Source organism: Manduca sexta, chromosome 17 (assembly GCF_014839805.1).
Source record: "Manduca sexta isolate Smith_Timp_Sample1 chromosome 17, JHU_Msex_v1.0, whole genome shotgun sequence".
NCBI lineage: Eukaryota > Metazoa > Arthropoda > Insecta > Lepidoptera > Sphingidae > Manduca > Manduca sexta.
In genome coordinates, this window is record NC_051131.1 from 14,545,231 (window position 1) to 14,558,186 (window position 12,956).

The window sequence follows — 12,956 nt, forward strand, 5'->3', positions numbered from 1 at the left end:
TTCGGGATCAGCCTGTGTATATTCCGTTTGAAACAGGCTGTCATAATTGAACTATTAACAATGGATAATCATCCCTCGTCACACGTCACCCAATCTGTCCTCCACTGCGCTTACCGTCAGGGGCAGTGGAACCACATTTCCGGACCTGGATAAAAAAAATATACTATAGGTACTAGGCAATGGCAATTCTATTATTACTAGAGCTGTAGGTACTATTTTGCTCATAACGAACACTTTTAAGGTTAAAGTAGTGTTTGTTAGTTAGTTTGTATTATTTCTTTAATACAAAAATTATCTAACAGTTTAGTAACCGAATACCACGATCTCAAAGTAACCTGTCCAAATATACGTAGCTAGTAACACCTTGGTTGTGACGTCACGGTGCCCGCGGTATCGTCTATTCCGGGACGTGTATATTTCGTTTCATTAACTTTATTCGCGCGGGTATTAATCGCCGCGGTTGATACGTGAAATAACAAGAGATGTATCTGTTTTTAATAATGTTAACGTTATATTGATGTCTCTTTTGAATTAATATAAAGGTTCAAGTGTTATGTGTTTATTATATATTCGGGTATGTTACTCAATAAATGTGAACACAGCTAGCTATATTTGAAGATTAGGTAGATTTTTTTGTCTATCCAAAGATAATCTACAGTAGCTGTTAAAATGATTCAGTTGCGACATGTTAATAAACATTGTTTCCTTTATAGGTATTACTAAAGCAAAACAATGTTGATTTATCAAAAGAAAATGAATAAAGAGCCTCGAATATAAACTAGTAATTAATATTGTTTTTATAAAGAAATTTCAGGCGCGTGGGCGCAAACGTGGACTGAAAAAACTAGCCATATTTAATTCCGTGGGAGGAAAAAGGAATTTGTTCTTAATCTAGACCACGCAAAGTTTTATTTAGGCAAATTAATTCTAGACGTAGGAGGCTAGACGGTGTGTTGAGTTTTATTAGCTATTGTTCTTAGCGGAGAGTGATATTATTGACTTAATGTATTTATATTGCGTAGGTATGTAGTTTATGAGGGTTTGTGAATATTATAAATAATGTCAACCAATTACTGAAGATAAAAGAGTCAATTGTATTATCAGCAATCGCCTAGAGAAAGTAAACGGACTGCTCAAACGAAAGGGTAGAATTAGTAACTATTGCATGAGAGTGTTCTACGTTCACCTCTAGTTTAGATGTTACGTCTCATGTCTTATTATATAAATTGCAATGTTTTAAACCTAAACTCATTTGTTCATAACCAATATGCGCTACGTACAATGTCTCTACAGCGATACGCAATAATGCTTACTATCCATATCTTAAAAAAGATAAGACGTTAGCTATACAGTCTGATTGGTTTGTCACCCACCTCTGGCTATAGACATTAAAGAAAACAAAACACTAAATATCGTTCCAGTTAACCATAATTTGTCTCCGAGGTTGGTCGCGGGCTAACGGTGTCGTCACGGAGGTACCCCGCCAGCCAGAGCGTGAACATACTCAGAGTGTGAACTGCAGACGTCGTCAAATCTAGAACGGTGAGTTCAAGGTGATTTTCTGCCAGATGCATCAGAGCATGGCTGTGCAGATGTGATTTAAATCTTTTATTTATACACGTTCACGCCTTTTTATTTTTGAACCGGCAGACCTAGGTGCAACTAGTACCCGTACATTTCGCGGGGCTTGTCTAGCCGCCTTATGTGCATATGAGACACCGTGTATGACGCTATCGAGCAATTCAATTGCATAGTATACTTTATTAACATATTATATAATACATAATTTAGATTTCTTAAGAATTAACCCCAAAAAGTCCAACCATGATACCACTAAACCAATGATCAGACTCTTATATTTTTCATTAAATTTATTCTCCATATAACACGATTATTATAAGCTAACATCTATATTAATCGAGTTAATTAATTGAGTGTAATCTGCGACGCGTCCGGTGCGCAGGCTGGCGCGGCGCGGCGTCCGGCCCGCGATCGTGCGGCTCTCGCGTCTGCCAATTAACCCGGATTAACTCTCATCCACCGGTATTTAGACCTGCAGCCGATGTCCCGTTGATGGGGCGGCTTATATAGATATGTAAAATAAAATGAACAATATAACTTATAATTGACTCTCTTCTTGCTCGAGTGTAAATGTAAGGTTTTGGATTTTAGTTGGTTAGGATTGGAATTAATACCCGATTTACGTCAGCTGGTATCACATCCTAGGAGAGATATTGAAAGGTCTATAATTAGCTCGATTCAATTATCTCACGTGTGAGAATATGTAGACACATATTCTACATCTACTAGTTGCGCCTTAACCCAGTTCTTCGGGGATACAGAGCGATTATCTGAATGCACGTATATAGCTTTCTATTTTCCAAATATGCTAGATTTTATAACGTTTCTAATTTTAATGCACCATTTAAATGTTTATAAGTACTTTGAGTCTTATTACAACCAGCTTCCGTGCGGTTGACAGCAATACAATAACAACTTAACAAAAGAGTTCGCGAGTGACAGCTATTTATCGCTTCTGCCCGCATTGTTATAAAGCTCAGTTTACCAACAGATATATATTAGTTTTAAGTAATGACGTCATAATCTAAGAAATGTAGGATGAGATGGTAATGGTACTATTATGCGCTAAGAGAATTCATCGTAACGGCAACATCCCACTTTTAGTTAGCAATATACTCACACACACGCCACATTCGCACTAAACTACAAAGTGATACAAAAATCATAAAAGTGAAACTGGGATTTTTGGTAAAAATATTCGTTATACATGGATGATTTTTGTCACAATGTTAACAATAAATATGAGTATTTGGTTTAATTTATTAATGCAATGTCAAAATGAGTATAATAGTAATGACTGTCATGAGACTTCAAGTGTTGCGACTGTATTTGGTAAACTTCCTATGTGTACTAAATGTACTTAGCGTTAGATGTCTGACGAAAACTGGGGTCTTTATATTTAATTATTACCCTGTGGGCTATACCGCCAGATACTTATAATGTTACATTAATTATTTAAGGTGGTTTGGGCATTTGGAGAGTATGGATGATAGGAGACTGACAAAGAAGATATTATAAGTCGAATGCGGAGGGAAGTGCCGGTAGAGGTCGACTGCACCGAACATTCGAGTGTCAGATATCTGACATTGTTAGTAAAAGCCAGTTCAAAAGTACCCTGAACCGGCGGGAATGCATGATAAGATTGATGTAGGTGGAGGAAGTGAGAGAAGTATGCCAGAATCGTGCATTCTTTTCTTTTTAAACCAAGTAATTAATAAAATCCGTGAAAAATATAAATGTCTACAGAAAATATTAAAAATAATGACCTAAGTAAAGTCGGATGTACGTCCGCCTTTAAACAGGAATTATTGTGATGGAAACACATAAAAGAGACGTAATGGATATTGGTACTAAAAGATGCGTCGCACAAAGTAGACTGATCGGCGGAAACTCTACCGTCTAACAGATTTCATAAAATAAGAAGATTTATTTCTAACCAACTAACTTTCTCTCGCGGGTCTACCTGCATACGCATTTCCTAAACGAAAAGGTGTTCTAATTGTATGTGATTTTGTTATTGCTAACTTTTGTGAATTAAAAAATATTTATTATCTGTGATTATAATCATTTTGGTTACGTATGATTTTTACTTGTTTTAAGTGTAGAGGAAGGCAGTAATTGACTGCTACTGCTGTGACTGGTAAGTGTCACAGCTGTTAACAGCGCGTAAACAGTAGCTCAGGCAGAAATTTGAATTTTAAATCGATATCGATCGGTACAATTTTAAATCTTACATTGAATGCTTTTACTTTATAATCGTCAATGTTATGACTATGAAACGTGCCATTTACCCGTCTCGTCAATCACAACGTTGCCACAAAATAAAAGGCAGATACAATTAATAACGAAGCCCCCATTGATATTTGATACGAACATCCAGCGCAGTTAACGAGCGCGCCACAGCTCGTCAAAACACATGTGTACAAACGGTCAAGTGGAAAGTAAACATGTGTTGTGACGTCACTTACAATTAATGTGTTCCCTATACACTCTCGAGAACTTGAAAGATACGGCATATCTTTGATTAAGAATGTTATTTACATTAAGATACTAATTTTTGTTCACGACTTCGGCCGCGTGAATAAGATATTCCGGGATAAAAGTCCCAATTTATATCTTCCCGGGGTAAAAAGGTACATACATTTAAAGTTAACCTTTAGCAATTAATTGATAAAATTTGTATTCAAGTGCATGCAGAAGTTTTTGAGTGATGCGAGTGCAACCATGCAAACAAAAATTCTAACAACTGTTGTTGTGAATTCTATTGAAATCTACTCGTTGTGGATTCTGTTGCTCTAATAAGAACCCCTATTAGGTTTTTTGTTACAATTTTATTATATGTAATTTGCAGGGTTGGATAACTGAGATGCAGAAAGCTAATTATTGATAATCTTTGGTAGAATTCGGTAAAGATGTTGTTAGAAGAGGCATCTAATTGAGACGATACAATATATATTTTGGACCCGCATTATTTGGAAAGCTACCATTCGCAGTGTAAAAACCCACCGTAAACATAATATCATGGCTTGTTATGATGAATCTAGTTGGATTCGACCGACATATAACCAGTAAATACCTATGGATCATCATTTTATTTTCTGCTGTTCTATACGCGTCAAATACAGTTAAGTCACTTTGTCTTATAAAGATACCTTCAATATACCCTATTTAATATTGCACTGTTGATCAGAATAATCTATCTGCACATAATGAATTTACAGGACTCCAAATTCTTTTTTAGGAAAATTATACAAACTAAATCCTATTTTTTCATTTTTACATGAGTTATTTATTGCTTAAGTTGGCATGTTTGCGCTAGTTCGTAAATCCTGTAAGCCAATGGTTTTCAAACTTTTCGTCCCCACACTAAAACCTTTTAAATTATTATTTATGTACTAACTACAGTTTAGTTGGTTGATTTTTTTAATGACTGAAATTTAAATGTTTTATCAATTACTAATATTCTGGATTCCATTCCTAACTTACAAAGTATACAAATAGATGTTTAAAGAAAATATGAAAACGTGGCTGCTTGTAATGTATGTATGACTGCTAAGTTAGATTTCCATGTTCGAGCCCCGGAATAAGACCAATATTTGTATCATTCGTAAATATTAAATCGCCAAGTTGCTTGTTAAGCTGATTCGCACGAGACAAGAGGAATAATATAATGTAAAAAATACAATAAGTTATTAAAAATGGCTAATTCGAAAGAATTAGAATATAAGAATTCTTTTATGTATAATAGTCACGACACCTTGAGAACTGCCGACCTAAACCTGAAAGTAATTTGGTTTAAGAAGACGTGCGCAGGGAGCATTCCCGAGGGAATCATTGAGTTATGACAACACAGGGATGTAAAGTTCATTTTATTAACGCTCGCGAGATCGTAATCTACGCATACAAATATCTTTACCTTGTACGATTTTATTTTAAAATTTATTACCTGGTGTGAGACGTGATGCTTGTATTTTTATAGGAGGTCGGCAAACGGGTAAATGGGTCACGTGTTAGATATGATCATCGCACCTCATAAACATTCTCAACACTAGAGGAATCGTGAACGCTTTGCAGGGGCTTGGGGTACGAATAACTTGTTCTATGAGGATCTTAACGATATGTTTATGGTTAACCCAATGCCTAATTTTTATGACTTGCCTTACATGGTCGGACGAGATACTTCTAATAATATATGGCAACTGCCAAGGTAATAGTGTATCTTGTTGGTTATTTTATTTAGATTATTCTTACTGTAATTATGTGTCAGGAAAATTAAAACTTTCTATTTATACATGTACTATATTATATAAAACCGTATAAGTAATATTTGGTTTGTTGGAATCACCGAAATCTCAATACTGATAACATAACCTACAGAGATAAAGTTATCTTGATAACGTCTAGTCGCGTGGGAGATGTACTACGGCGATGTTGCGAATTGCGTGGGTTTTGGTGCTGGTGGTAGTGTGTGATGGGAGTAGGGTGCTGGTGGTGTCTCCTGTGCCGAGCCGCACTCATGCTGTACTTACTGACTCACTGGTGGAGATTCTGCTAAATGCTGGACATGAGGTAGGATTTGGCCACATAAAAATGTGGCCTGGGGAGTGACTGTACCTGGTGGTACAAAATACCGTCCAGGTAGATGGAAGCCAGTGAGAGATGTCGCTTTTCTCTATTTTTTTTACTTAGATCATAATGGGTTCATCTTGGCACTTGACATGGCACATTTTTTATTTCTTAGATAATAGGTGCTAGGTACTTTCCTATTTAGATTACCTTATGAAATATTTTTATAATTCAAGTATGGATATTGTTAACTTAGAATTTGACTATGAATACTTTTAAAGAAAATTTTAAGTATTTTGAAAACAGTAACACCATTCCGGTAAAATATTTTATCTCTAATTTATAGGAAGAAATGAGTTGAATCATCTCAGCTTCAAAGATCGTTAATATTATCTAGTTGAAGATCTGTACGTTTTACATTAATTAATATTCCAACGGACGCACAGCTATCTAGTCTATTCCACACTGATTGACTAACGAAGATAAAGTTCCGATAGCCATGGAATAATTTGTATTTTAATTGTAGAATAGTAAAGAAAATATTATGCAGACGTGTTATACAAATACACTATCTCTTCTCTGATTGCTATTATTTTCTTTGTAAGCCTACAAAGCATCCACATTGGGTAATGTGGGTATTTATGAACGACCAACTTGCATATCCATAAATATATGTTTTAAAATAAACCATCGAAGTCAGATGTATAACACTTTTCAGTGAACATATTTTTCAAACTATAGAATATGACAATTAATATAATAGAATTAAAAACTTGAAGAGGCATTTTTTCCAACATTAATGTTTTATGCGCTCACATCTGCACCCCGAGGGATTAGTTAGAGTGGCAGCTATTGTACCCACGGCTCAACGAGGTTATTTCCCTCTCATTATATAAAACACTATTGTGATTGCCTACCTAGAGATTCAACATAGCACCTCCGCCGCTCCGGTACCTTGGGACCTCACATTTTATACTGCGACTAATAAAGTTTAGCATCATGTGTGCCCATGACATGACAGCAAGCCTATCGGTATATCGGGTAGAATATTTATTCCGAGAAAACCCGTTTTTTTTATAATTAAAACGAATATGTAAACATTAATTTATTTCTATGTAAAATTTCCACAGTTTAACGTTCATTAAACTAAGAAGGCGATGTTATATAAATTTTATAGTCAATGAAAAGGGAATACATTTAAAGTCGACAAAGTGTTCAACAGGAAAATACATTATTAATATCATTGTAATGCCATTACGTCGTTCTTGGAACATTAGGGATCTAAACTGGGAGATATTAAAACAATTTAATTGGGAAGCATCCCCTTTCAAGGTTGTTTAGTACGGAAGTGAAAATGTAAATGGAAAATAAATGCCTATAAGAGTTGAAACGTTCATAGCTGAGAATTTGAATTCATTTCGTTCAAATTATATGAAAGAAAAGAGAATAAAATAAAGAGCAATGAATGAAAGATAGTTAGAAAGGAAGGCGGTATTCAGCCGTCGGCATTCTATATAAAGGAATCTATCGGAGTAGGCATTAGCGGTTTATTTTCAAGGAACTGTTGTGGTCCGGTTGGAAGATTACTGATATTAGTATTATGTTACTGGGCAGCATGTAACTTAACTTTGAAACTCCTATCAAGGTGACGATTGCGGTGCACATAGCAACCCATAGTTTGAATTGTAATATATTATTTAATGATTGCTTATATTTACGCGAATGTTAGAGATCGAAATAAACCTAGTTATCAGATTTTATTGTGGTTATTTGTATTATATTTTTGTCCTGACGTTTCGAAAGCTTACAGACCTCATTGCCACGGAGAGGACTGAAGTATTGGTCGTCCGAAAAGTCAAACTTACAATATCTACCTACATTATACATTTTTTTTTAATATTATACAGTCGTTCGAGACGTCGGGAGAATAACAAAAAAATAAACTATTTTCAAAAACCAAAATATAATTTAACATGACCGATATAACGGGGACTAATTTTGGAGTCAATGACTAATAAATATATGAACGAAAATAATGTTTAATTTTAATTAGCCACCGACACCAAAATAGGTAGCCTGTACATAGGTTGTGTTAAAGTATTTTAGGTTTTTAGGAAAAAATAGCATATCTAAAATATGATCCTTTATTTTATTAAAGGTGACGTATGTATCGAATTACTCTAAGCTGAAGAGTAGCGAACGACTCATTTGCATCAACATCAGCTCAGTGGACCATGAAGATACAGGTAAGACTTTAAGAGAGACTATATAAGTAAATATGTAATGTTTGCCATTTAACAATATTTAAGTGGCCTTCACGTGTGGTCAGAAGAAATATAAATAATGAGGAAATGAAAGGGGATTGACAGTGCGAAACACTACAGCTCAATTGACACTTTACTGTGTTTTTCTGTAAGACCGTGTACCAACCAAATTAAATCAGCTTTCATGCTACAACAAGGTTTGCAGTACATTTCTACAACTTTTTGGCGTATACATGTTGAAGCCCTCAAATTAGGAAAACACTTCTACATACAGTCATTAGCCACACGCCTCCACGTCTCCAGGGTTTTATTGCAACACAAAATTTCCCAATTACACGGCACGTTGGCCCCATACAGCGGACAATACCGCCCATAACAAACTCGGATCGTATTTTAATGATATTCCAGGTGTCCTGTAGGGAGAGAGTTAATTTCGAGAACAAAGCCTTCCACAATCAAGTACCTTTTATTTGCGTTAAATGGATTTTATTGAAAGTTTGGTTTAGGGTGAAATATACCGAAATTGAAATTAATTCCAAGTAAACTATAAACAAAGTCACTTCAATTTATGTTTTTTATTTTATTTTTATATTACAGCTATAAAATTATTACAAATTCTTTTTTTAGATGTAGTGAATTCGGGAACACTAAGTCTGATGCAAGATCAGCCGCCTTATCAATTGCTAGAGGAGGGTGTGGAACACGCACAACGTCTTCTACGTCATCAGTTGGTCCAGAATCTACTGTTAGATACTAACGTTGGTTATGATGCAGTCGTTGCCGAGTGGTACTACAGTGGTCTTTTGGCACCGTGAGTAGAATATTATTATTCTTCGATTTCTTTTTGATTTCTTTATCAAAGTTGAAAAATCTTAGCTCAATAAGATGTTTTGCGTTTTTGACTTTAGGATATTGAATATTGCACTGTAGTACATGGGCTAAACGTTTTATTCCAATTTTTGTCTTCAGGTTAGCAGCTCTATACGAGTGCCCATTAATATGGTACAGCACTTTAGACCCCAACTGGATGACATTGCAGCTGGTGCATGGGCAAACAAATCCGGCATATGCCGTCGACTTCCAAGCAAGGAATGTCGCATCTCCGCCCTATACCATAACTTCAAGATTGCAAAGGCTGGGGCGGCAAATATATATGTCTGCGAGGATGTTGTAAGTTTGAGAGCTTTTAATATCATTTTAATAATAATAATAATAATAATTTATATAGTATTAAAAATTTATTTTAATAATTCAATCTTATACATATATGTTTGGTAGAATAAAAGCAACAACTTTAAAAATTCATTACGTACATCGTACCTCCACAAGAACAAGTACTAGGAGCGTAGGAGGTAAGTATTAACATTCAACAGTTCTTAATAATAAAGTCTGCTATTTAATTCTATTAAATATTTTGGTATCTAATTGTAAACATGCACACACAATGCGAAGCAGCTTTTGTTATATTTTGTTAGTCTCTGCACGTCACTGAATATTAAATTATAGGAATTCTGTCTGCTTCGAGGATTTATATCATCTACTGCTTTAAATAAATGTTTGTACCTAAAAGCGAATATACATGTTTTATAAATATAAATATTCTTGGGAGCTATTTCACAAAAACATTTGTATAAAGGCAGTTTCTGATATTGATGTTCTTTAGATATTTAAGTTTCATCTGAAGTTGTACCTATGTTTTTGTGAGTAGTTTATTTATTTTCAGCTACACAATGCATTATGTAGAAACTCCAATATACGACGAGCTATACCGTCCTCTTTTGAAACTTCATGATCGAATACCATCAGATTATGAGTCGCTCGTCTACAATGGTTCGTTGTTGTTAGTCAACTCGCATCCTCTTGTGGGACAGACCTTGCCATTGCCTGCTAATGTGAAGTATGTTGGTGGACACCACTTAGAGGAACCCACAAAGCCACTCCCACAGGTTTGACTCCTGAAAGTAGCATTTGTATCTATGTTATAGTTATACAATTACTGTGCTGATCATATAAATCAAAATACTCAAACACTTAGTATAATTCAATCTTCAGAAATTGCAAGCCATACTGGACAGCGCCAAACATGGAGTAATACTATTCAGCTTACGATCGCACGCGAGGAGCCAGGACTTGATTCATCACGTAAAATATCAGCTGCTGCAGATGTTCGAGCAACTGGAACAGACCGTCATCTGGACTATTGACAAGAAGCTGGACAACTTGCCCGAGAATGTGTTCACCTTCAGATGGGTGCCGCAAACCAGCATATTGAGTAAGAAAAAAATAGAAAGAAAGAAAATTCGTTTATTTCGGTAACTCACACTAAACATAAATTATAAGTAGTAACAGTAATTATATCTAATTATAGTAATTTAAATTAGGAGACAAAAATTATGATAGACGTATCCGTTTTATTAAAGATCCCATAATTTACTTACTGGTTTAGTATTTTTCTTCATACGGCTACCAGAAAAGTACTTCATTCAAATCACTAGTTTTAAATAATATTTAATGATGTTTTCTCCAGATCACTCGAACACGATACTTTTTATCAACAACGGAGGATTAACTTCTCTCATAGAAGCCACTTACTACGGAGTTCCAGTGATCGGTATCCCACTCGTTGGAGACCAGTTCGTTAATATCGACTTGGCGCAGGCCAGAGACAGGGCTATTATAGTTAATTATTCTGAATACCTGGCCTATACTTTGAAAAGTGCTATCAATGAAATTCTTGGGAATAACAGGTTAGTCGCAAAATTTCATATTTATTGGACGCTTGTCGTTTAACGGTCTTTTATTCTGTCAAAAGATCTTAGGGTTTAAGCATGACTTTACAATGGGCAATGACAAAATATTTTACATATTAAAGGCTCAAATTTGAATCGAAATTGCTGTATATTTTGCATTCACTTTAACTTATTTAACTTTGTTAGAAAACGAATTTGTGAATATTATTTTATTATTGAAACTTTAAATATTGTTAAACCTACCATAAATTATTACTTCTTTTTTTTCTCCTTATTAATGTGTAGTTAATTACTGAACCTATTTTAGTTCAACTATTACATTCCATTCTAGCTACCGGATCAACGCAAAAGCAGGTGCTGAATTATTCCAGAACAGAATAGCAACTCCTCAACAAGAGTTACTCTACTACATCAATCTGGTAATCAGCACGAAAGGAGCCTCTCACCTACGCTCAAGGGCTCTCGAACTCTCTACCGTACAGCGATTGTATCTAGACGTCGTAATATTACTATTATTAGTGCTATGGTTCCTTTCAAAAGTTTTAAAAGTAATTCAAGTCCACATGAAAGCGGAAGATGAAGACAAGAAAAATAACTAGGATAAAATTAACCCAGTCAGTTTTATTTGCAGCACGAAAAACCCGCCTTACCGGCGTTATATTCACAGAGAAATGAAGAATGAAGGAAATTCTAATATGAACTCTATAGTGTGGCGTGAAATTAGTACGATTGTTGAAAGCCTCGATACGTTAATTCTTTTTTTAAAATTTGCAATATTTCTAGCGTTAGATCATTACGGTGACCGCACACACCATCTATCACTTGCGGACTTACTGTTATGAAAATGTTTTAGTTTTATTTCTATATGCGTTGAATGTTTTGAAAGTCTGTCAGCGTGTATTGTAAATAAATAAAATATGAAATTTACTTTATTTCTCTCGAGATGAATGAAGACATAAAACAAAATTACAAACAGTTTGCTGAATGTATACAAGGAAGTTATAAATATTCAACGAAAATATTGATGCAATGTGGTTACACTAACAATGGAGTTACTGAACTTCCAAAATTAACTCCTTTTCTTCGATATGAAGTCATTTATAGCCTAAAGCAAATGCATGTAGTGGTACCGTGATACGCGCTAGTACTAGTTGGCAGGTCTTGTATATAGAAGTCTCTTTGGGAAGATAGTACGTTTTGTCTATTTATGTCGTGATGTGTGATATAAGTACATAATATGTTCCGATTTAAGGAAAAATGTTAAACACTCCTATGAATCAATTTTTCTTTGTAAAAATGGTTATTATTATAAGCGACTTTTAAAGATTTCGTCAGCTCCTATGCTGTTATAATTTATATAATTAAGATCACCCGCTTTTTAACCAATTTGTTAGTGCCCACATTCAAAAGAGATGCCGGCAGACAATATGTCATCTTTCTCAGGAAACATTAAATGAGGAAAACGTTTATTACATGATTTATGTAAAGACTCATTCGAGATTGTTCTCCAAATTATAATTACAAACCCGTTGACAATTTTATGAAGACTAATAACCATAATAACTTATTAATTAAAGTATAGTGTAAAATAACAAATTCCATCTAAGCTCAGTGCATCATTTTAAGTTGTCGTTTATGGTGTCAAATGACAGGTGACAATCAACTTTGGCATCACGTCAGTGCTGTTGGTAAATAAACACGCGTACGAGTGCTGTGCATGCTAATGAAGTGTTTTGGAGCCGAGGCCTTGGTGGCACGCTGCCATATCCTCCACAATCGAAAGTGATACAATATG

General features: G+C 34.9%; 1 protein-coding gene across 2 annotated transcripts; it reads left to right on the forward strand.

Moving 5' to 3' along the window:
- Positions 1 to 1,396: 1,396 nt before the first annotated feature.
- Positions 1,397 to 12,093, forward strand: LOC115448060 (UDP-glucosyltransferase 2). 2 transcript variants are annotated; one of them, XM_030175359.2, is made up of 8 exons: positions 1,397 to 1,542; positions 8,306 to 8,393; positions 9,039 to 9,222; positions 9,381 to 9,581; positions 10,135 to 10,357; positions 10,464 to 10,683; positions 10,939 to 11,158; positions 11,493 to 12,093. In XM_030175359.2, the coding sequence occupies exons 3-8, from the start codon at positions 9,068 to 9,070 to the stop codon at positions 11,758 to 11,760; spliced, it is 1,287 nt and encodes a 428-aa protein (XP_030031219.1). In that variant the 5' UTR covers positions 1,397 to 1,542; positions 8,306 to 8,393; positions 9,039 to 9,067; the 3' UTR covers positions 11,761 to 12,093. The 2 variants fall into 2 exon arrangements, with proteins under 2 accessions (XP_030031219.1, XP_030031217.1); XM_030175357.2 differs by lacking the exon at positions 1,397 to 1,542 and adding an exon at positions 5,965 to 6,150.
- The last annotated feature ends 863 nt before the right edge of the window (positions 12,094 to 12,956 follow it).